Source organism: Scophthalmus maximus, chromosome 18 (assembly GCF_022379125.1).
Source record: "Scophthalmus maximus strain ysfricsl-2021 chromosome 18, ASM2237912v1, whole genome shotgun sequence".
NCBI classification, from domain to species: domain Eukaryota; kingdom Metazoa; phylum Chordata; class Actinopteri; order Pleuronectiformes; family Scophthalmidae; genus Scophthalmus; species Scophthalmus maximus.
In genome coordinates this window covers 14,967,316-14,991,185 of record NC_061532.1, presented here as the reverse complement: position 1 = coordinate 14,991,185, position 23,870 = coordinate 14,967,316, and the positions used below count along the sequence as shown (strand labels likewise).

General features: G+C 44.9%; 3 protein-coding genes across 7 annotated transcripts in view; 1 reads left to right on the top strand and 2 right to left on the bottom strand.

Annotated features, from left to right (window-relative positions):
- Positions 1–7,242, bottom strand: part of chrm5b (cholinergic receptor, muscarinic 5b) — a 16,329-nt gene extending 9,087 nt beyond the window's left edge. The window contains exon 1 of one of the 2 annotated variants that reach the window (XM_035616758.2): positions 6,397–7,242. The gene's annotated coding sequence lies outside the window, so the exon portion shown is untranslated. The remainder of the gene's footprint in view (positions 1–6,396) is intronic. The other variant, XM_035616759.2, reaches the window with a different exon arrangement.
- aven (apoptosis, caspase activation inhibitor) overlaps positions 1–22,797 on the top strand; it is a 27,704-nt gene extending 4,907 nt beyond the window's left edge. Inside the window, exons 3-6 of the mRNA XM_035616760.2 lie at positions 20,508–20,578; positions 21,259–21,354; positions 21,669–21,921; positions 22,132–22,797. Of these exons, the coding sequence (XP_035472653.2) occupies positions 20,508–20,578; positions 21,259–21,354; positions 21,669–21,921; positions 22,132–22,274 (563 nt within the window). The 3' untranslated portion in view covers positions 22,275–22,797. The remainder of the gene's footprint in view (positions 1–20,507; positions 20,579–21,258; positions 21,355–21,668; positions 21,922–22,131) is intronic.
- The window catches only part of ryr3 (ryanodine receptor 3), a 91,564-nt gene continuing 90,352 nt past the window's right edge, over positions 22,659–23,870 (bottom strand). For all 4 annotated transcript variants that reach the window (XM_035616756.2, XM_047328888.1, XM_047328889.1 and 1 more), the window contains one exon: positions 22,659–23,783. In XM_035616756.2, coding sequence (XP_035472649.2) covers positions 23,688–23,783 — 96 coding nt within the window. In that variant the 3' untranslated portion in view covers positions 22,659–23,687. The remainder of the gene's footprint in view (positions 23,784–23,870) is intronic.

Sequence of the window (23,870 nt, the reverse complement as noted above, 5' to 3'; positions counted from 1 at the left end):
GTTGTTTGACCCGTATCTCTCGTCCCTGTTTTTTGCCCACATTGTCAGATTAGTCATGCCGTACAGCAAGAGGCTGCGGCTCTGTAGAGGATACTTAATTGTACGTGGGAGGCGATGCTTTCAAGAGTCGCTGTTCTGGCCAATTAAGGTAGCCATGAAATCAAGAATTCGCCACGGAAACCTCCCGTTTTCCTCTTTGTCAAAACAAGTAAGTACGTCTTACCGTGGCGTTATATCATCATTACTTTTTATATCCAAGGTGTTGGACGTGCTCTGTTTGTTTTATTGGCAGGATGGGGCGGAATGTACAGGTCAGAAGTATGAACACATGTTATGTATTTTCGGGATGGAGATGGCCCACAGCGGTGCTTCTTAACCTTTTGTAATGTATCGTGCAATTCTTCTGCGATTTAAAAAAAAATAAAATAAAAAATCCTGGAGCAAAGAGGTTGAGAGCAGAGCTTTACCTACAGCGCGGTGGAGGCGTTTTAATCACATAGGCGCAATGTTTTTCTCATGCAGCATGTCATACTCTTAACTACAAGGATGCAGCCTGTCATAACAGGACACTTCATGTAATAATGTTTCTGTCGTGTGATTTCAGAGCCAAGCACACGGGAACAGCCAAAACCCAAAGTGTGTAAATATATATCTGAGTGGGTGGTGATAGTTTTTGTCGTGACGTGACATTTGGGTGCAGAAAGCTTTGTAACACAGCGACTGTGCACATTTTGGAGAGAAGATCTTAAGAGCTGAAACAATCCATTAATCAATTTAAAAATTATCTGCAGCAATTCTGATAATAATCTTAGTTCACCTAAGCCAGAATTGGTCAAATTTAACTTTTCCAGCTTCTCAGTTGTCTAACTATGCCGTTTTTCTTTTAATTTGCAACAATAGAAAACCGAATATATTTACTCTTTGGACTCAATCAAGAGATTCAAACATGTCATCATGCTCTCTGTGCGATTATGATTCACATTTTTCACAATTTCCTGACCTTTTATCGACCAAATAATTGGCAGATTAATCAAAAATGAAGAAATTGCTATTATAAATGAAGAGTTAAATTCATAGTCAACACAACTAGGGTTGACACGGTAGTCAGTGTTACCGGTGTTACACAGTGTTCAAGCACTGAACGAGTACATAACCTGCCCGCGACCCCAGCGTCTGTTTCATTTAAAAAAAGACATTTGGTAAATGTCTGTGTATGAAGTGGTAGCACCCACTTCATAAAAAAAAGAACTCTTTAATTATAAAATAAAAAAATTAATTAATTAAAATACTAGTTATCAATAGTTAGTCTGATGCTGCACTTATAAACTGAAAGTGAAAGTGTGTATGATCATGTGACGAGAGGAGAGTTCACCGACAGACGGGTCAAAGTGTTTGAGCGAGCGAGCGAGCGACAGCGACGCCGAGCACTGCACACAGCTCTAAGATGAAGCAACTGCAAAAAACTCTTCAACTGAGAGATATTCAATATTATTATGAGAATTTGACCGCCACAGTCTTTAGTAATTAATAGGGAAACACTGCACACAACTTGTGCACCCCGGCAAAATCTGACGTCAAATATTTCCCCACAGATACTGAGCCGACACTCCGCTGTCTGGTGTAATCTGTAACACTGGTGTTGTCAAGGGTTTATTAGCTGCTGGGAACATTTCCACACCGTGGCATTCACAAACACAACCCACAACACCCTTACTCAGTTCAAACGGGTCTGGTATGATCAGGAGCTTATTGTGGCCAATGTCAGATAATGTTAGCAGGCTTTAGAAATGATAATATAGATATTCTTACACTGTAGACATTTTCTGTAAATAAATGAGATGGCAGAGGAAAGGACTGTTACACTTAATGTTGCGTATTAATTGGGTTAGATTTGCTACACATTTGCTGTGTTGGGTTGTTTTCACAGCCCACAGGAATATTACTTTATGTCACAGCAGGTTGTCTTGTCTTTCTGAAAAAAAAACAACAAGCTCAAGCTTTGAGTTTTTGGCAATGATGGATGGTGGAATGAAGCGATAATATAAATATCTCTACTGTATCAGTGCCTCCTCTTTCTGCCCAGGGGAGTGAAAATGCACGTCAACACTTTTTAATACTCGCCTGGTTCAAGAACTCTGAATCGCTGCCCACATCTGACATTTCCCCCCTTCTACAATGTGAAAATAAATGACATTTGAGTAACTCAGAGAAAACACTGATAACAAAGTCCCTCTTACTTCACTTCTCCGTTACCAGATGTAACAGAAGTAGCAGATAGAGAAAAGCAGTAATTGCATAAACTACAAAAAATGCAGTAGCTGTGTGCTTCATAGCAGGTGAGGATACTGAGGCTTTAGATGACAATTTTAGAATTAAAATACAACATTTTACGCAAGAATATATTCATTTCAGATAATTCCAAATCTGACAGTCGGAGGAAATCTTTACGCGGTCGCAAAAAACCAAATGCTTCTTGGAGCTTTTACAGGAGAGCGTGTTGGCACGTGACTGAAAAATTGAAGGAAGGATGGAACGACCATAATCAGAGCTGTTATTCATCTGATTCCATGGTCATCTTGATTAAATATGTGATTACACAATCTGAAACGTGAATAAACTTATTGCATGTCAACATTTTTAAAAGCGTGTCTTGAAGGTGCTCAGGAAAAACTGGAAATTCAAACATTTCCATATCAACTTGGCTGGCATCAGGTCATATTAGGGCTTTTTGATATGATCAAAATCTCATATCCAGATAGAGGCAATTTTTATACACCGTATTGTTTTGTTTTATTGTTTATTGTTTCTTATTTGTAACTTTTCTCGACTGTGTAAATTGGGGCCATGTCTTTGTAGATGTAAGTAACAGCAGCCGCCTCCTCCTTCCGTCTTCAAGATTCTTTGTCATATGTTGTTGTGTTTCAGACAAAAAGCCTCTTGCATCATTTGAGTTTGCCTTTGTTTTCGAGCTCTCTACTGTACTTTTGCGTCTCTCATCTGGAGACTCGCGCTGTGGTGTTTGACTGGATTCTCGTGTAGGTGGTGAAAGAAGCTGGTGGTGTTTGGGTCTGTTGTGGGGGCCGGTCTGCATAGTTTGGTTTCCTGGACTTACCCAGAACCACGTCCAAGTGACAGATCTAAGAGTTTTTTTTGGGCTGTTTCACGTTCACCCTTCTCCGTAGCTGCTTTCAGACATGCAAGTCCGAACGTTTTCCTGAGCTTTTCCGTTCCGAGGGGCTGCACGTGAGTGTCCACAAATATTACTTTAAATGTTCCTGCTGTTGTGAACGCGTCTGACTCTCACGATGTCCAGGAAAGCTCAAGGACAGCGACCTCATTATTTTTTTAAACTTTTGTTATTATTAGTTGAAATAAGTGAATAAAAGTTCCCCCCAGACCAGTTATCCTAGGGGAAACACTGTAATGCAGCAATAATTATAATCCCAACTATATAAGATTCTATACAATGAGTACTTTTTACATTTGGTACTTTAAGTACATTTTTGAATGCAGCTCTTTTGCTCGAGACACAGTATTCCTATATAGTGTGAGCGGTTGTACTTATATAGAACGTCTTGAGTACTTGAGTAATGCTACAGTCCATACATCGCATTCCTTTCAGTCATTCATTTTACCTGTCACTGATGTTTATATATCCTCCATTTGTATAACTTCACATTGTTTATATTTCATTTTCACTTTTTCCTCTGTTTAATGTATCCAAATGCACTTGCTGGTGCTGGAACTCTGCTTTCTTATAAGAGGAAAGTAAATTCACAAACTTTAATTAATTAAAGTACAAGATCAATAATGACTAGCTGCTGTAAAGTGGATTTTCCTTGCATGTCTATTTAATACAATTTTTTTGGGGGGGGGGGGGTAATACAGTGGCTGACTGTCTGTTTGCAAACGCTCTATTGAAGTCTCTACTGTACACGGTGTGATTAGCAACGACGGAGCCTGACGGGGCAATTATGTAAACAGACTGTTTGATTTGAACTGAAGGTCATGTTGATTTCTGCTGTTTCGTGGCCTCATGGATGACGATTGTGTAGCCGGCTAGCCGCCGTGCCTGTCCAAACATCCCCAAGTGCTTTTAGCATTCATATGATTTGATTGACTCTGATTGCATCATCTATTACATTCACCACTGAGGATTCACACAGTGTCAAGAGGCGAGGACGCAACCGGCTGCGACTTCCAGACTGAGGCTGCAACCTTGACGCCTCCGATACTCAAAATATTTCGGGGCATTTTTCAAAAACGGTTTCTTTTGTGCAGAAAGGTTGTCGTTGCCTCGAGATCTGCTGTGGTCGTGAACAGGAAGGATTTTTTGTGTGTGTGAACTGAGGCTGTTTTGATTGAATTTTGCTCGCCATTTTGTTGAGCCTCAAGGAACAAATTGCTGTTTGTAAGCCAGAGGCAATTTTATTTAGTCAGGCCTCAGCCCGTGCATTGTTGGGGGTTGATTATGCCGTTGCTAGGGGGTAATACACACACGGTGCAATTCCTTTGTTCTGTTGTGTCCATGTATGTGCAAGATTGAGGGGGGGTTATTGCTGGGCAGTTATTTACATCCTAACATGGCCATCTATCTGTACACATTAACACAAGGATCAATCCTCCTCCCCCGCAGCCGTAGTTTACCAGGGCTGCTAATGGGCACCTATCAGGGCTCAATCATAATGAGACAAGAGGAAATCGCGTTAGAGCTTCAGTGATTCAGCTAACCAGATTGACAAACACAAGGATGTTTTCCTAACTGAGACAAATATTCCCAATCATTCCATTAATTTATGTGTTCCGGTGTTGTTATGGATACTTGATTGGCCATGGTACACTGGAAGGAGGCTGGCGTCAAAGCGGAGGAATGAGGCCGGTCATGTACCGTCTGGCTCGACAGAAGATGGGGGGAAAGAGAGCGTCACAAGTGCTCGGTTTGTTTCCCTTGCGATCGCAGATTGTGATTAATGGAGGATGGCTGAATAAAGCAGCAGGTGGACCACGGGCACTTGACTGGGATCATCCCACAGACCAGTCGACCCACAATCGAGCCTTAGATACCTGGGCCGATGATGATTGACTGCCACTATTTTAATATCGGAGGGTTCATTTCAGGTTTAGATCGATTAAATGGAAGAAAATATTTGAAAAGAATGGACATAACATTTTCCTGAACCATATGTTTTTTTACATTTTTTTGTCATACCAAAGTTGAAAAAACTAAAATATTTTGCTTATAATTGTGAGGAAAGGAAAATGAGAGAAGCAGCAAATCGTTGCACTGGAAGAACTGACATTTTTTGCTTGGCAAATGACCTCAAACGGTTTTCCCGATTATCAGAATTACAGCTGCAGCTACCAGTTATGTCCTCTATTGTTATTGTTGAATTTTTTTTATTTTTAATTCATTTTATCTGGTTTTCCAGGGCTGAAGCTGAAGCTCTGCTTGTTTTGTCCAATTAACGGACCAAATCCCAACTACATCCAGTTTACCGTAGAGCTGCAGCGATCCCTCCAGTAATCAATCGAAAGAATATTAATTGACAAATATTTGGGTCATTTATTAATGAATTTTCAAGCAAAAGTGCCAAACATTTGATGGCACCAGGTTCTCAAATGTGAGCACATGCTGCTTTTCACATGGAAGTAAAACTGAATATTTTTCGGGTCTCACAAGCAAAACGAGACATTTGATGACGTCACCCTGTGCTCTCGCAGTGTGATGGGCAGTTGTCCCTGTTTTTCTTTATGTTGACAAAATAACAGAACATTTGACTGATAAGGAAAATAACTGTTAGAAGCAGCATTTGCAGAAAACATCTGAACATTTTTAGGAAAGTAGAGTTTTTGGCATCTTTTTTTTCTCCAAAATAGCTGCTGGTTAATTTTCTGACAGTCCACGAACTATTTGATCATTGTCATTGCCCCCCCAAGTGACGGGATGTCATGTGACTTGTCACCCCCATGGTTTATAATGACTCTTGAAATCAAATCATCTTCTCCTCCCTGTCACTCCCACTTTTTTTCACTCCGACACATTCGTCCTTTAAAAATGTAAATCCACATATTTACGATTCGGGACGATTTTGATCACCTCTGTGTGGGGTGTGAAAAGCCACAATTCAACATCCACGCTGTACAAAATGTGCCCGTAGGAGTTCCGAGTCTGAACTATAAAAACCTCTGCTGACAGCTGATGAACCGCAGCACTTGTTCCATGATTCATTAGAAACTCCGGCTGCCTATTCAGTCCTAAAAAATTTACAACGCTAGAATTTATTCAGTGACTTACGGTCGCTGAACAGTAAGTACTAGAGGTACAGTTGACAGCTGCTCCTATGCACTGTTTAATTTCCTGCCGTCACGGCCACATCAAACAGAATGCACACTCACCCCGTATGGCTCTGACAAAACACGATCCTCCAGCGCTAAATGGTCTTTGATTTCGCCGATTTCCCTTTTACTCCTTCTTCAGTCTGGCAGAGTTCTTATCTCTCTCTGTCTCTCTCAGCTTTGAGCGTTCTTCCCTCGCTCCCTTGTTGCCCCTCTCACAGGTTCACACCTTCCCTCGCTGGCTCTCTCTTCCCCTCCCCTGCTCCCTCTCCACGTCTTTTTTCCCTCTGCGCTCCTCTCTCCAATGAGGTGAAAAACACACTTGTCAAATACAGGTAGGTCATCACACCGTCTCTCATCCTCACCAGTTGCTAAGTACTCGGCGAGTCATTGGGCATCGTCGCGTCGTACACTGTTGCTCCTAAACGGTCCTGCTTCTGTCTGAGACTGGATGGTCAGGACAGCAGCTGTTCAGTGTCAGTGTCCATGTGACGGAGCAGCCTCGGCGGTGGTGTTCAAACCTTTTTCACCGAAGGGCAAATTACTGGAAATGACTCCCCGTCCTCCTCAGTGATAATGAAGTGGAGATCCCGTCAAAGCGTTTCCTTTTTTTCTTTTCTTCTTTTCCCCCCACAGACGACAAAAGATTTCAGCTCAGCATTGTCTAAGAAATCGGCAGACCTTGATGTTTCTCACTTTTTTCCCCTGCAAAAGTTTGAGCAACTCCAAAAGGAAGAGGAGAAAAGCTTCTTGGATCCTCAACACTGCACAGGTTGAATGACTTTTTGTCTCCTAGCAGGCTCCGACTTGCTGCGGATGAAAAGGGTGCTTGAATACATGCCGCACTAACATCCCCGCCAACACGCAGGTTCACCCGTGAGCCACTCTGAGGAGAAATTCCCACAATGCCGGAAGCCTCATTCTGTATCCGAGCACTGAGCAACATGTAAGAGGAGGGAGGAGGAGGTGAAGAGGTGGAGGAAGAGGATGAAGCAGGGTTGGGGGGGGGGGGGGTGGGGGAGCAGCCGGAGGAGCCGGAGGAGGAGTCGACGTGGATGTGAGTCGCCAGTGTTTGCCTTTGCATTGATTATGGTTGTCTGTCTTCATCAGAAATGCTTTCACACAACTCTTGGCTCCTGAAACAGACTCCTGACTTGATCAGTTAATCCCCAACGCGTTGGACCCTCTTTTTAAAGGAGGGTGAGTGACTATTGAAGCAGTGGTGATTTTTTTTTTACAAGCCCGCTTTCAGTTTGCAAGGCAATCTCACCTGCATCTGTCCTTTTTCAGTGTCTGCTTTCTGATTCTGGTATAACCTCCCCCGCACAAATAAGCTTGGGAGCTAACAAAGTTTCTCTCTTTCATAAGAAACTTCCTCATGAAATAAAAAACTTGTTCAGTTGCTGAAATGTAAATTAATTCAATGGTAATAAATGACCACCTTTACCAAAATCAGGGTATCTACGTCAAAAAAAAGTCTTTAATTTATGAAAGCCTTTTTCTCATACCTTTAAAAAAAAATAAAAAAAAATGTTATTAAATCTGATTGCAATAATCCAAAAGTAGGATTGTTGCAACAGTAGACTGTTTGTGAAGGAGGCTGCTCATTTCTTTTTGGCGTGGTCTCAGTCCGCACCATGCGACCTGAAGCAAACTCTGCTAGCTTCAGTAGCTAGCAAACGTCTAAGTGAGAATGAACTAATAATTTTTTATAGTTTAACCCACTCATCCGTTTTCTGCCTCATGTCTGGGTCCAGGTCATATAATACTAGTTACTCAGATTAATTGACACAATAGTAATACAAAATTCAGGCTCTTACTTTTATACTTTAGCCGATATGTTTTGTCCTAAATCAACTTTCTGAAATTCTGAAAAGACCAGCCATGAATAATACTCCTCAGCAAATACTCAACATGCAATGCTTAGGACTTTTGGCTGTGCCTGGTTACAAGCACCTTTTAGCTTGCTGTTGCAAAGTCAGGCTTTCATGTCATTACGCTCAACACTTGGAAAAGCTCACTGCTTGTTGCCGGATTCACGAGCACCTGTCCACTCCAGCGAAGAGGAACCTGGTGACTACTGCTAATGCGACGAGACTAAGACTTTGTCATGTTATGTGACATCCGCGCCCGCCATCAACCACAGACATGAAGCCTAATTCAGCTCGTAGCAATGATGAAGATGAGGTTACGCAAGTGGTCCGGTCTGTCTGTCTGTCTGTCTGTTAGACGGATTACTCAAAAAGTTATGGACAGATTTGCCTGACGATTTTATCACATATAGGCTTTGGGCATGGAGATAGGTGATGCAATTTTGGGTATACATGGATACAGATCTGGATACAGGAATTCTTTACCATTGCAAATGGTGAGGGCAAAACTGCTCAGCTTTGGTGGAATGATATTTTGACCTGGTTTCTCAAAATGTTCTGACTGGTGACCCTGCTAGAAAAACATTGCTCAGTTGCGGCATGGATTTGAGTTTGCAATATTTTGTATACTGTTGTCAGCACCGAGGAGAAGCTCCCAGGTGCATGAAAATACAAATAGGGTGTGAACTCACACTATTATTTACATACTTTACTTATGTTTCTAATTAAATAATATCATGAGCGAGCATCCGTCTTGACAAGTTTCTTCAAAAACGACAATGGTTGAAATCCAAGTAGCTCCTGATATTTTGTTAAATGTAATTGGTGTATTGTGAAACAGCATTTTCACATCACATCAGTCAATTTTTTACCACAACAAAGGTATAAGCGTCGGAAATTGTTGCGGCTCTGTGCAGTTATTGTAGTGGAGGATATGGTTGCTTGCGTCTTCTGGCTCCAACAGCTTCCAGAAGAACCACCGATGCTCCATCATTTGCCCGTCTCCTTCAGAAATCACATCTTGCCGGAGCATCTTGAAAGGACCTCATCAGTGTCATCTTCACTCTGTGTGATAGAATGGGTTCAGCGGAGTGGCTGCTGCGCATTTCTTTGGACTGTTTTTTCTTTCATATGAATATACAGTATTCCACATCTTCCTTTAGACCACTAAGCCTCAGGGTAGCTATTGATTATAAGGATAATGCAATACGAAGGATCTGAAGAATGTCTAATATAACCCCCAGGGAGCTCATGTAATGAGGCACACAGATATATACGCCGTTGCTCGATTTCCGGTGAATGGACTCATCACAGGCGTCCACCTACACAGTTGGCCCTTGTGACAACAGCAACTGGGCCACTGGGCCACTGGGCCACTGGGCTACTGGGCTGTTAACCACCACTTCTACTGTGACTGGAGTTTACTGTTGGCTTCACTCAAAAGAGAGAAGCAGCCAAGAAACTTTGCTATAGTGACATGAGATGTTGGGTACGTACGGGTATGTTGGGCTGTTGGGTTCTGCTTTCCCCATCTCCCTGGCAGTGGGAACTGAGGAGGGCACGACTGTCCACAGTGCAGCAGGTTGCCAGGATTTTCCCTGTGATCCTGAAGTCTTTTTGAAAACTATTTGTCTGTCGTCGTTGGGTCATCACACACCCCAATCTCCTTTGACAGTTCCAAAATGGGCGTAACGGGTGAAAAATTCCCCCTAAAACCCAGCAAGCTAACGTATCTGTTAAAATCCATGCCTCTGAAACGCTGTCAAAATATTGATACTGTGGGTGAGCATTGATTTTTGCCCACAGACGATATACTGTGCGGAACTGTGTCAGTGCTACGTTGTCAAATAACCTTTAATCCCCAAAGCTGAGCCAATTATTTGAAAAGAGTGCGGTTTGGAAAGAAAAACCCTATTAGTCATTTAATAGTGTGCTTCTCCGCCTCAATTAAAGATAATTGCTTTGTGCGCCTCACACCTCCCACACTGTGTTGCCTGCGTTGTGGTAAATAACAATAGCAGAGCTGATAGTAATGGCACATAAAGCTTCGCACCAGACATGTAGCATCCAGAATGTTTGGTTGTCAACCTCCTCCTGCCTGCACATTTTTGTTGTTGTTTTTTTTTTTTTTGCATCCAGCGTCAACTCAAGCTGCTAATTAGCTGTGAAAATCCAAGCGTAGCCTTTTGTCATCGGTCAAATTGTCTTTATTCAAACAACCAACCAACCAAACAATGTTCACCCAGTTCCCTGTAAACACTGCTGACATTGGCCAACTAAGCTGCAAGTTGCATTTGAATGGGCTATAACTACTTAGGCCCATTTATCTAAAATTCCCTGAAGTGCGGATAATTTATCTCGTGGGATTTTGTTAGAAGCGATCAATAACATTTGATTGACAGATTGGCATTTGTAATGGTGCACCCTTTAACTGGCCCCATTACTCAGGGTTTGAGCATATGTCCTTTTCCCCTCGTCCCTTAGTGTGCCTTGGAGAAGGAATGTGACTGGAAACAAAAGATGAACGCGAGTCGTTATAGCTCCAATTGAAATGCAAACAGGGTCTGACTGTCTGGCATTTGTGCCTCACTGTGACGAAAACTGCCCTTAAATGTATTCAGCTGCTCCAGCTTTTCTTGTTCCTCATTTACCATACGCCCGATTTATTCATCGACGTTTGTTAATTGATGGGAAACCTTTCGACCTCTCTGTGGCTGCCGAGCGTCCGCGTGTGCGTCGTGGATGTGTCGATGAAGTTGCCAATAGCTCATGAATACACGGATGCATCCAGTGCTTCACTGAATCAAAATCTATTCAACATCAAGTGATGAATAGACTGGAAACTGTCAGTTGACGTCGTCTTGGTATGGTCTTCAAATGGCACCTGTTGGTGAAAGATGTCACACGCAGCATATGTGTCTCCGGATCTCGTCAATTTGAGGATGTGTCAGTTAAATGTTGTCACCCAGCCGGTTCACAGTGACTCAAGCTGTCGACGTTTCTCGCCGCATGTGTCATTTGCCAGGTGCTGGATATTTTTTTTTTTGTAATTTGACCGACCATCATTTTCTCAGATTGCAGAATTTCAGTGAAACCAATAATGATTCGAGGCACAGAGTAAACATGTGTGCACTGTAAGTGAGAAGTAATTGCAGTACAGAAATGTCTGGCCCCAGCTACGAGTGATAATGTCCGGATGGACTGAGTGCTGGAGAAAACTCAATGAGAACATGTTGTGCGACACCAACGGAAATAGAAACATGCCTATACCTGTTTGGAAACTTGCGAACGTCCGTCCTGGACGACATAAGCAGCCCCTGAACTCGACTGTTTGATCATAAAGTGACAGAAATACTGTGGTTGTGTAACAAAAGCCGGACACTGAATCCTTTCTCACCTCCACACATCTGGTCAACCATGGCAGGAAGTGGATTTGGAAAACTGAGAGAAATGGACTGATGGAACCGATGTTGGTTGGGGTGGTAGTGGGTTTGTGACTTAATGTAATTTATTTTAATTCCAGTGTGAAAAAGAGCTGTGGGCAATTGTGTGAATGCGACTTTGAGTGGTCGAAAATACTAGATTTTTTTTATAGCATTTACCATATTATTATAGATTACCATAGATTATTAACAATAATCAGTAAATTACTTTTGAAACTAAATAATAAAAAAAAAAATCGTAGACCTGAGTCTGAAAAAAAATCCAACATCTTGAGGTTTTAGATTTGTTGTTTGAAGTCGTCGCTCTGGGAAGTTCATCAACAGATGAAATGATCAGTGAAAGTAACTGTTGCAGTCCTCAAACACACCAGTAGACTGAAGGCTCGGACACAGCTGTACAACAGCAGCCTCGCCAGTAGACATAACTGTTATTTTCTTTGATAAAAGTAAGATCCTTTGCGGCGTATTTGTCTCGTCAGTGTGTCTTTACAGAGCGCGGGTGGCCGTGTGTGTCCTCATCATGTTTCAGCCAGACAGTTACGAGCGTCTTTCTGACGACTTTACCACGGAAACAGAGGAACTTGGGATTTCTGGAGGGAATGCATCACGCGGCTCGTCTGGACGACTTGTTTGAACACACGAGCGGATGAAATGTGACAGACTATCAGCACAGCGCTGAAATCCAATAGGACTGGAACGCTCATGCATCCCGGCTGTTTGGTGCTTATTCAAGTCGATGCACAGGTCTTTATTTAGCCGGCAGTGGGTGCGTTGTTCTTATCTTCCCTGTGGCCTTTGAGTGCCTCTTTGTAAAGACAAAAAAGAACACTGCTGACGCTTCGCCTGTGAGAAACAATCCTCACACATTTCCCCCCCCCCATCAAATAAAATGTTGCGTCGCACTTTCTCAGCAGTTTGAAGAATCCAAACGGCTCAACTGTTCTGTATGTTACAGGCTGCTTGTTACTCACAATTGACCTCATTTTCGAGCCCCGCGTTGATCAATATTAGCCTCAAATGTTCCTGTTGGTGTGAACACGTCTGCCTTCGTCACATGTGAACGACAAACTCGTTTCCAGACGGAAAACATTTGTAAAGTTTCAGCATACAGACTAGTCCACGTTTAAATTGATCAAAACTTCACCGGTATGTTGTGGTTGCGGTGAAATATTCCAAATACACACTACAGTGAGTCACTACTGGTGCAAACAGTTGTTTTGAATAATGAGACGAGCGTACTCCGAATGTGACAAGTGAATTTTAATCTCAACTCAAGTGAGAGTGTTCAAATTCACACATCACAGCTCTTTCTATAACAGGGAGGAAAATTCAATTTTCAATTTCCGCCAAGGTTAAATCAGATGCGGCCTAATCCAACAATGAAATCCTCTTTTCACGAAGGTTGTAATGAGATCACCAACTGTTGGTGTTGGTGATTCAGCTTTGTGATCATTATGAAGGATGCGGCTTGTGGTGCTGATGAAGTGTAGCCCAACCTCAGGGTTATACATTCGGTGGACTAAATAATAGAAACACCTGTCAGCAGGATGAAGATAAGATTAATCGCCCCAGTCTAGTTATACCTGATGAACTGACAACCGAGCGTATGAGATTCAGTTGTTTACTTGAAATGGAATTTCAATACTTGGCTGTATAAACACAAACTATACACCAGACTATTCACATGATAATTGTGTTCACTGTCCTTCAGTTATGTTTTATCATGCGCTACAGTATGAATGTATTGACGTGGCTGTTGTCACTACAGTGGATCCCAGCTTCGGTAAAATCGCATATTTCTATTTGACGCAGCGGATCTCTGCAGCTCTTTTATTTCACAAAACAAACACGAAAAACAACACCTGCTGTTTGCTAATAGTGCCTCGCAAAGGGCCAATTACGGCCAACGTCAATATCAGATGTTTGTATATGATTGATAAGATTCCCGGGCAGGAAGTGCGAGAGGTGCGGCCTCTTACCTCCGAACAAGCTGCGCGGCAGTAAAACACACGTCGGAGGAGGAGGAGGAGGGGGGGGAGGAGGAGGGGGAGGAGGCGGAGGAGGCGGAGGAGGAGGAGGGGGAGGAGGGGGAGGAGGGGGAGGAGGCGGAGGAGGCGGAGGAGGAGGGGGAGGAGGGGGAGGAGGAGGAGGAGGAGGAGGGGGAGGAGGAGGGGGAGGAGGCGGGGGAGGAGGGGGGGGAGGAGGAGGGGGAGGAGGCGGAGGAGGGGGAGGAGGAGGGGGCGGCGGTGGCGGCGGAGGGGGAGGAGGAGGAGGCGGAGGAGGAGGAGGGGGAGGAGGGGGAGGAGGAGGAGGGGGAGGAGGGGGAGGAGGAGGGGGAGGAGGCGGAGGAGGCGGAGGGGGAGGAGGAGGAGGCGGAGGCGGAGGAGGAGGCGGAGGAGGGGGAGGAGGCGGAGGGGGAGGAGGCGGAGGGGGAGGGGGAGGGGGAGGAGGCGGAGGAGGCGGAGGGGGAGGAGGAGGAGGAGGAGGAGGCGGCGGAGGAGGAGGCGGCGGCGGCGGCCTCGAGTGGATTGCGGACCTCCTGATATGACTTTGACACAAACACACAGCCGCACACAATCACCATTAAAAAGTTGAGCCTAAATAGCTTCAGCTCCTCTTCATTGTCTCGCCTGGTTTGCTCGGGATTTTAATTGCAATTAGCGCAGACAGTGATTTATCGACGCGTGGTGGGTTTCAGTGCGGCGCCGCGTCGGGCTAATTGGTTTGGCTAAAAAGGCGTGACAGGGAGCGCTGGAGGCGCCGCACTTCCTTGAAAGAGGACCGGCTTCGTGAAACGCAGCGAACCTCTTTCCGTCCCTGCCACAATCCCTCCCTTTTTCCTTCAATCTCACTCTCTCTTTCCTGTTCATTTTCCCTCCCGTCCCCACAGTCAGCACCACCAAACACTTATCCGATGGGACTTGCCACGACAGCAATAACACTCGATTGCTCTCAAGTTTTTCTCTGCGGCCGCCGTGCATCCATCTCATTTCTTATCGAGGGATCCTCTCTGCGCTGCGACAGCTGGTTTAGAAGAGGAGTAATCATTCACCGGTCACTCACCATTACTCTACTGGCAAATGGAGGAGGAAGAGGTAGTGTTTTAATCTCCCAGTCACATAAAATATCAACATTTCACCGCAGGTGTTAGTGGAGACTGAGCAGCGTTCCTGTTCCTGTCTCTGCTTCGGCCAGACGCCGCTCCGAGGAAGAAGGAAGGACCGAGGTTAAGTCCAGACGGCAGCGCTATGCGGCGAGTGGATTGGATCTGTGCAGCGGGCTGTGTACTGAGGGTGTGGCCCAGTCAACAATGGCGTGCATCTGGGACGTCTGTGGTGTCGGCGTGGGCCAGAGTACCAGCGGCGTGCAGGGCCATGCACACACACACACAGAATAAAGAAGGAAAATCTCCGGAAAATTCACAGCGAGCGAGTGGGCGTGTTGATGTCATGGTCATGTCCTGCCTCCCGCGCGCTCGACACAGTCACCGCAGAACGATCCACAAATGTTCCTGTTGGTGTGAACACGTCTGACCTCTTGACAATCTCCTGATGCGTTCGTCACATGCGAACGACAAACTCTGGGGAAATGTTTGAACCCAGTTTTCGGGTAATCGGTTGGTCGACTAAACGAGAGAAAACAGGGAAAATACCAAGTCGTCGCCGAGCAACAGTCCAAAGCAGATATTCAATTTACAGTCATGTCCTCGCATTTGGAAGCCATGAACCTATAAACTTTTTATTTTGATTGATAGAAATGATCAATTGACTATAAAATGGTCATAACTTTCACCGATCATTGAGGAAATTTGACAGATTTATCGATTATTCTCAAAACAACTACAGCTGTTAGTGGCATTATCGTTCCTGTGGCCTGTTCTTGTTGCCATGACGAACAGGACAGTTACAGCCTCGCCGTCCTGAAACAGTCTGTACGCGTTTCCTCGCTCCCTCGCTCTGCTCATGGCGAGGCGATGCAGACCCCAGCGGGGTCTCCTCATCATCTTCATCCTGACCCGGCGCCAGCGCTCGCTGGGCCTCGCTGGGCAGGACGGAGGAGAGAGGGGTGAAGATGAACAGCGGCGGGGGTGAGAGCAGAGCAGAGAGGAGTGGAGTGGAGCGGGAACAGAACAAAAGGCAGGAGAGAGGGAGGCCAGCGAGAGGCCGCGCAACACTTCCCAGATATATGTATATTCAAAAAGAAAAAAGGAGGAGACTCTGCATCAGCGAGCCGTAGATAGCTCAGCGGTGCAGAGGCTGCGAGCGAGGAAAATAAGAGCCACATTTGTTAAATAAAGGGCTCCGCCAGCGAGATGTCAAGAGACAGGATACCACGTTCTACAGGAGTTACACAATGCCAGCCGAGCCACTTAGCAGGACGCATGAGTGATGCTCTGTTTATTCCCCCGGGAGAAGAACTCACCAGGTTTACCGGCCCCGGTTAACTGCCACGGACGCACTCGTCATTTAAACCGTGGAATTGATCTTTAAATCGGCCCCGAGGGAGGACGGGTCGTCAGAGTTAATTCCACAGAAATCCCTGCACAGGATGAAAAAGGGCAAAAGCATTCCAAAGCAAAATCTCACAGGCGACTGTGAGAAGTTCGCAAATGACATAACACGTCTGCACAAGTGTCAATGAGAAATGAGCTGTGGACGCTCGATGAGTGCGTCCACAACGTCGTCTTGTGGCTGTGGATCATTGTGACGACCTTCAACTTCGTCACAACAGTTTTGATATTTGAGTCATACGTGATCGTTTAAGTCACGTGTCAAGAGTGAATGCCAAAACCCCTCTGGTTGTATCTCACTGTAAGTTGAACATTTATACTTCTGGACGCCGAAAGCGTCTTTATCGAAGTGGCTGCTGATTAATTATCGGCCGATCGATGACTCAAACATTTTGTCCCTGCTCTAGTACCAACTCAACCGTCTTCAGCGCCTGCCAAGGTTCTTCAGCCCCTCGTATGAACTCACTGTTTATTCAACGATGTAAAGTTGAATTCAACATAACATGAGAAACCACATGGCCCCCGTTCTCTCCGCCCGTTTCTCCGTGGATGTTAAAACACAGTCGGGCCGAGCGCGGAGAGAAGGGATTTAGGTCTCGGGTGTATGTTTGGAAGAGCAGGGGTGAAGAGTCTGCTTTGCTCTCTCGTTCATTTTTCCTCACCTCCCCCCTCCTCCAACTCCCCCCTCCCCTCTCTCTTTCTCTTTCCGTCCTGTGGCGTTTCGACAGACGTTTCCCTCATCCTCGCTGGCAGCCGTTGCCATGGTTGTGTCAGCGCCTTCCCGAACTACCCGGGACGACGGTAGGTCCACAAGCGTAGATCGGGATGACACCGGGCACTGAGGTGTAGGAGGGAGGCAGGTCACAGGTGTCAGCAGTTCTGTGTGTTGGAGAGGAGTCGGACCGGAGGAGACAGCAGCAGCAGGAGGAGGAGGAGGAGGATGAAGAGGATGAAGAGGAGGAGGAGGAGGAGGATGAAGATGAAGAGGAGGAGGAGGAGGAGGATGAAGAGGAGGAGGATGAAGAGGAGACAGCAGGAGGAGGAGGAGGAGGAGGAGGAGGAGGAGGAGGATGAAGATGAAGAGGAGACAGCAGGAGGAGGAGGATTAGAGTCTGGGAAGATATTAAACAGAAGGAGCAGGAGACGGGGGACATTAGAGCTGGAAGCGGGGGGGGGGGGGGGTTCACTCTCGCCACTCGTGAGGTGGTAATTTTCACCTCGATGCAGATTTGCCCCATTTTTTAACAGAAGAGTCGTTCAATTATAATTATAGATTCATCATCAACAACAACAAAGGGAGAGGAACGGAGCGAGGAGCCAGGGGGAAGTCGCTCACTGAATCCTGGAGCGGTTCCATTAACACTGGAGTGGATGTGATGATAACAGCAACTCAATGACGCGCGCACACAGTTTTTTTCCCGCTCGTCATAGTGAATCACAAATTAAGGCTCAAATCAGAAACAGATTCTGTTTCCATAAGAATCAAGGAGGAACTGCAGACGGATACCGACATTGATATTTAAGAATCATTTTCATTTTATTTACAATACGTCACTCTGTTGAAATATCAATACCAGAAAAAAATATTAAGAAAAATCAAGGTTGCTGATACAAATCTGATTAGCCAATATCAGCCAATGATGATATATCTGTCAGACGTTAGTGTGCATTTGTACAGTGATGAAAATACTGCATGTATTTATGTATGGATTGATTTGATGGATCAACCTTTTTGATGGGTCAAAAATCACCAGTCACCTGTCGCTCCCATCTTGATTTTCAGAATCAGGAAAAATGGTCAAAGTGCGAAGACAGAGTGCGGAGAAAAACAAAAAAACAACACACACACACACACCGGCATCCTGCCGTTCAGCCCGTCACATAAAGCTGACATTCCCGTTCCCTCCTGCTCTCCGCCGCCGCCGTCGGCATTGTGACCTCCATAATGCCCCTATTCATAACTCATATCTCCTCTGCCTGTTTGACAGCAGGGACCCTCGGCCTGCAGACACACGAAAACAAAAAGCCCCCTCCTGCGGCGTCTCCCTTTTGACCCCCTTCACTCCCCCCGTACAGCCAAGCAATCAAGGACAACCGCAGATGGTGCGGAGGCTCCTGCGAGACAAAGCACAGGGCGGAGGGACGGCGACCGACTGCAGCTCCTCCGTCAGATCCCCCGCTGGTCGTCCATCTGTGTGTGGCAGACTCTCCACAGTCCGACGAGGCTCCCTCACTCCACCTGACAAAGAAGAAGTCGTCGTCGCTGCTGCTGCTGCCGCACCCGATTCATGTCCATGATCAGTGAGCTGTGATCTCAGCCACAGGGTGTCGTGCACATCAGGTCCCCGTTGTTTAATGCTCAGCATATTGTTTTGTTTTTGGGCTCTTTTTCCTCTTTTTGTCTGCGAGGTGATAATCTTCTCTAAAGCGTCATCCAGTCAGAAACTTCTGAATTTTTCAGAAGATTCCTTACATAACAGTGGAGCAGGAAGAATCTATTTAGCATGACTTTCTCATTGAATCTCACATAATGGAGTCAGCAATTCTATTTATATTGAAGGTTTTACATGAAGGGGACGTACAAATTAAAAAGAAAGGCTATTTATTGGAAGCATTTCCTCCCTGAAAATTATTAAGATTCACCATCAGTTTTTTTTTTTTAGAAGCCATAGCCCCTGAGAGACTGTACAATTTCACTTTTGTTTGCTTTTATTGAAGGTTAATGTCTTTAAAAGGGTTATTTATTATAAAAAAGGTCATTGTCTTTGATTGAATAGTGGCGTTTTTAGAAAACAGCGGGGAAATTTACAGCGAGTGATTCGACCTGTTGATGTGAACGATAACACAGTGATGTCCCGCCTCCTGCCTGCTCTGCCCAGACGCCACAGGAATATTCCTGTTGGTGTGAACGCGTCTGACTCAGGGGGAAAAAAACAATTCCTGCTGCGTTCCTACGTGAACGGCAAACTCCAGAAAACGTCCGGACATTTTTTAGTCCTACTACTATGTAGTTTGTCCACTAGAGGGCAGTGGTTTTTATTTTTCAACCCACCCAGTATTTATCTTGGTCAAAGTTCTTTGAAAGTAAAAATGCAGATCTATATTGATATATCGTTTACTGATCAGAGGTGGTTTTAATGTTGTCATCCAGCGTTCCTCTGCTCTTTGTGTTAATGCTAAGCTACGCTAACTGCCTGTTGCTCTTAGTCTTGTTTCCTGTTCGAAATTGAGCAATTGTGATGTTTTCTTCTTCCCCCACATCCCTTCAAAAGCAGTTTCCCACTTCCCTCTCGACAGAAATGGACCAACTGTTTGAACAAAGTGTTTCTCTGCCACGTCTAAAAATATTCCTCCACCTTGTTATTCCACCCAAAATTATACACGGCTGTTAGACTGCGGAGGAAAAACCACGTCCAGCAGGCGATGAGTGGTGCTTCACACCTGACACCGCGTCCCCGCTGCGCCGTTGTTCTGGGTGTTGTGTTGTGACTGTGCTGCTCCACACGCGGCCTCCATCATACGAACTCATCTGTAGTGTCCTTCGCCACGGAGGGGAGGATTTCACCCCTCAACGGGGATTATACAAAGATTTGGTTGAGGGATGGGACATGGGCGAAGAAAGAACTCATTCTGTTTTTGCGCAGATGCCAACTCCAAATTTATTGATTTTTTCACTCTAATATTGCGAGATTTGTGTTTTTTTGACATATTAATAGGGCAGCAACTAACGGTTTCATTGTCGATTAATCTGTGGATTATTTTCACGATTTTTTTTAATAAAAACTACTTGAATCGATTAATCAATTTCAAAATGTATTAATTTATTTATTAATTGTTAACTGTTGCAGCTTTACATTTTAACTAGTTTCCTGGAGAATAATTCATGGATCTTGATGGGGGAGGGGAAATTCATATTTAAACTTGATTGAATTGAAGAGGACTGTTGGGCCTTGGCAGAGGTTTCTAGTTTTCTCATTCGTTCATCTTCTTCCATTTTTTCTCCATAAAAACAAACTGCTGACGTGTCCGACGGAGGTCGGCAGGTTCAGTCTTCACGTCGTCTGCTGCGGTTTCTTGGTGCTCATTAACGAAACATGCTGGCGCTGCCTCAACTCTCACGCTGATCAATAGTTTACACAAAGCGATCGACTGCCTCCCAGAGAAAACACCGGTTCACCGCGTTGCAGATGCGAAGGCCTCTCGCTCGGCTCACATGAGCCGGATCGATCTACCACACACGGCCAAGAGACTAGTTCTGATCTGGCCCGAGACAGATGGTTGTCGATGCCGACAGTTCTGCGGTGATGAGTCAAACTCTGTTTCTCTGTGTGTGTCTCTCTCTCTCAGGGGATTCCTTCACTCAATTCCGTTTTTTGGAAGAAAAAGACTGGGAGATGGACTCATTTGCGGCCGGTCAGGTAAATCCATACGCTCCACTCAATCTGCAACACCGAGCGTAGTTCTCCCGTCATTGATTTTAACACACTTCATGAGATATGGATTCCTCAAGCAAACGTTACGTCTGGACTTAAAGTGCATAGCGCTAGTGCAGCACCGCGTGTGTCGTGGTCGCTCCAAGACTTTGGTCCAAACTGAAATATCCTGAAAGCTGTCGGATGGATTTGCACAAAATTTGGCACGGACGTCCGTAAAAACCAGAGGATGACGTCGACTGCTTTTAGTGTTCCTGTGAAGCCTCACGTAGCACAGAGCAGAATGTAAAGGTGCTCTGGTACACTCGTATGCGTCTGTGGATGTAAAGCAGCGAAACAAACATTGTCAGATTATATAACGGGTTCCTGACCTCTTTGCCATTTCTTGTTTTGTTTCTCTTATAGTACAGACGAGTTTCACTGCGACTTGAAACAGGAACAGAGGATTGAGCACGTTACCCGAGGGTTTCACAAAGAAGCCTTTTAAATACACGAATACTTTGTTTAACCCTCATGTTAGAATAATTCTCCGAATGCTAAATGTATATTTTGATATAAGTGCATTATCTCATGCAGTTGATTTGACTCCACGTCCTGATGAAAATCCAGTGTGATCTAAGTTTGGAGTTTTCCTTTTACTCTTGGTTCTGTTGTCACCCCTGTAGATGTCCGCGGTGTTCGTGGATCTCCCGGCTCTCGCCCAGACGCTTCAGCAGGTTCCTCTCCATCAGAGACTCCACCTGGAGGCCGAGCTGGTTCAGGTACTGTAGGACGTTTGATCCCGAATCTCGATTTTTTACAAGTTCAGCTCTCGTGTAGGGCGGAACATGTTCAGTACAGATTCATCACTAAGAATCAATGAATTGAAAAAAAAGAAAAGAAAAAAAAGTGACATGTTTGTTTCTGTCAATCCAAAAGCTGAAGATTAAAAAAAACGGTTGAAACTCATTTTTATTTATATTGCACAATTATCGCTATGTGTCTCTGTTGAAAATAAATGTGTTTCTTTTTTCCTTTTTGGTTGCAGGTTATTCATGTTTTTAATACCATTCAATGTTTGTTCCCGACATTTCAGGTGTTCACTCCGGTCGAGCTGCCCACCATGAAACCGGCAACTAAACAGGAAACGCCCAAAATGTCCACATTCACTCCTGCGTCCGCAACTTTTCAAGGTCTCGACCCCAAACAGAAGGTTCCCGCGTCTACGAGCCCAGTCGACGACGACGAAGAGCTGGACCAGCTGCTCAGTTTACAAAAACCAGTGCTGGACGTTTCCGGAGACCAGACAGACGTTGTGACAGAGGAGGAGAGTGCAGGTCCGGAGAAAGGTGAGTGTCGTCACAAACACTTAAATATACTGTAATATTAGAGGATATTTTGACCATAACTATAGATATGAAAATCACATCAATTGTCTCATCTAGCTCTCTGCCCATAAAACAGTAAGAACACTTCCTTCAAATAGACCAGGAAGTGGATTGAAAAGTTCGCACAAGCCAAAATCTTCCTCTCACCGTGTTCCTTCTTTAATTTCGCAGCGTGTGCGGAAATGAAAGAGGTGATAGAAGACAAGATGGAGGAGGTGGAAGACGAAGTTGTCACACCTCCAGAGTCGGCCTCCGTCAAGCAGGAAATGACAGAGGAAGACCTGGAGGACTGGCTCGACAGCATGATCTCCTGACCGCCAACGCGTCCAGGAAACTGGAGTCCAACCCTCTCTGCTCCCTTGAAAAAAAATAACTACTACCAGACGAAGCAGAGAGACAGTTTATTTTATTTTTCATGCCTAGTTTCCGGATCTGAATGAGACATTGTGAGTTTGAAGGTGCAGGGACGGGGCAGAACGTCTCGGAACGCCCCATGAGAACGTGTCACCGCGATCCCTCTGCACTTCAGGCTCCGGAGACGAACAAAGAATTTTCTGTTCCCTGTGAGATCTGGAAAGCTACACACCGCAGGGAGCGTCGCCATCATCATCATCGTCGTCATCATCGCCAAGGGGGATCCCCGCTGCCGAAAGGGACGGGCGCGGACGGCGGAGCAGGTCACGGACAACACGCTTTGGTTTATTGCGTCAACTCGTTTTATTCATTTCCTCCCCCTCATTAAAAGAAATGCAGTTTTAACCAAAGCTACTACATACATACAAATGGCCGTACAATAGCAGTTAAACCATCTTGTCGCCAATAAATCCCTGAACAAGGTTTTGTTTTTTTTCACGTTTCCCTCTTGTTGTGGGGTTCTTCTACTGTGGAAAGAAGTGCAGGCAGGCAGGACACCACAGCTTAGGAACAAAACCAAACTAAGCAACATTTACACAAGAGGGTCATCTAGATTTTATACAACAAATGTTTCTCTAGTTATTTATTTTTTTTAATTTTTAAATTTAAAAGCCACAAAACAAACATGAGCTAAATCTGCTTATCCAGAGCACTGCTTGTGTCAGGAGGGACAAAAATTAGTTTCTCTTTTTTTTTTTGTGCATAGTTTCTCTTTAAGGCACGTTTAGCTCTTGATAAACACCTAAGGTGAGTTATCCGGTCCTGGAGGTACCGTTTCCATCTCATCAGACGGATGTGAACCAGCTCAGAAAGGCAGATCAGGTCTCGCTCGTTTTTCTTCTGATGGTAACTAGATCAGTACCAGCAGCACACAATCCATCCATTCATTGGTTTTCTTGATAAGTGACGCTAACATCCTGGCGTTAAATCTAGAAAATATGCATATTCGGACATTCAGTCAGTCGTCATGTTGTCACCCGCCGCGAGTATCAAACGTCTACACAACAAATTGTGCAACAGGTTTGGGAGTTGAACAAGTGAAAAGGCAAATGTGTCTCACAATCAACAGAAGAGTTTGCATAAAAGAGACTGAAAAGGAACTTGGATGCACTCGATCGTTAGAATTCTTAAAATTATTTTCTTCAAATCGTCGGTTTCTTTTATTTAAATTGAAAATGAATGTTGATTTTTTTTCTTTTCTCGACACCATAGCAGCAGAGAAGAGAGTCCAGTGTTCAGGGTCTGTGAAGAAGTCAAAGTCATTGTCTCTTTTCAGAGAGCGGGAAGGAGGAGAGAGAGAGGCTCCTCCTCCTCTAACCCAACTGGTCCTCATATTGCTTACGGAAGCAGTCTCCGGTCGGGAAGAAGTCCCAGCATCTCTCCTGGTACATCTTCCACACGTACGACTCCTGGAGGAGGGAGAGGACGGAGACATGTCAGTCAACCCGCAGAAAGTTTCAGTAGATTTGTTATTATCCAACAAATAATAACACAAC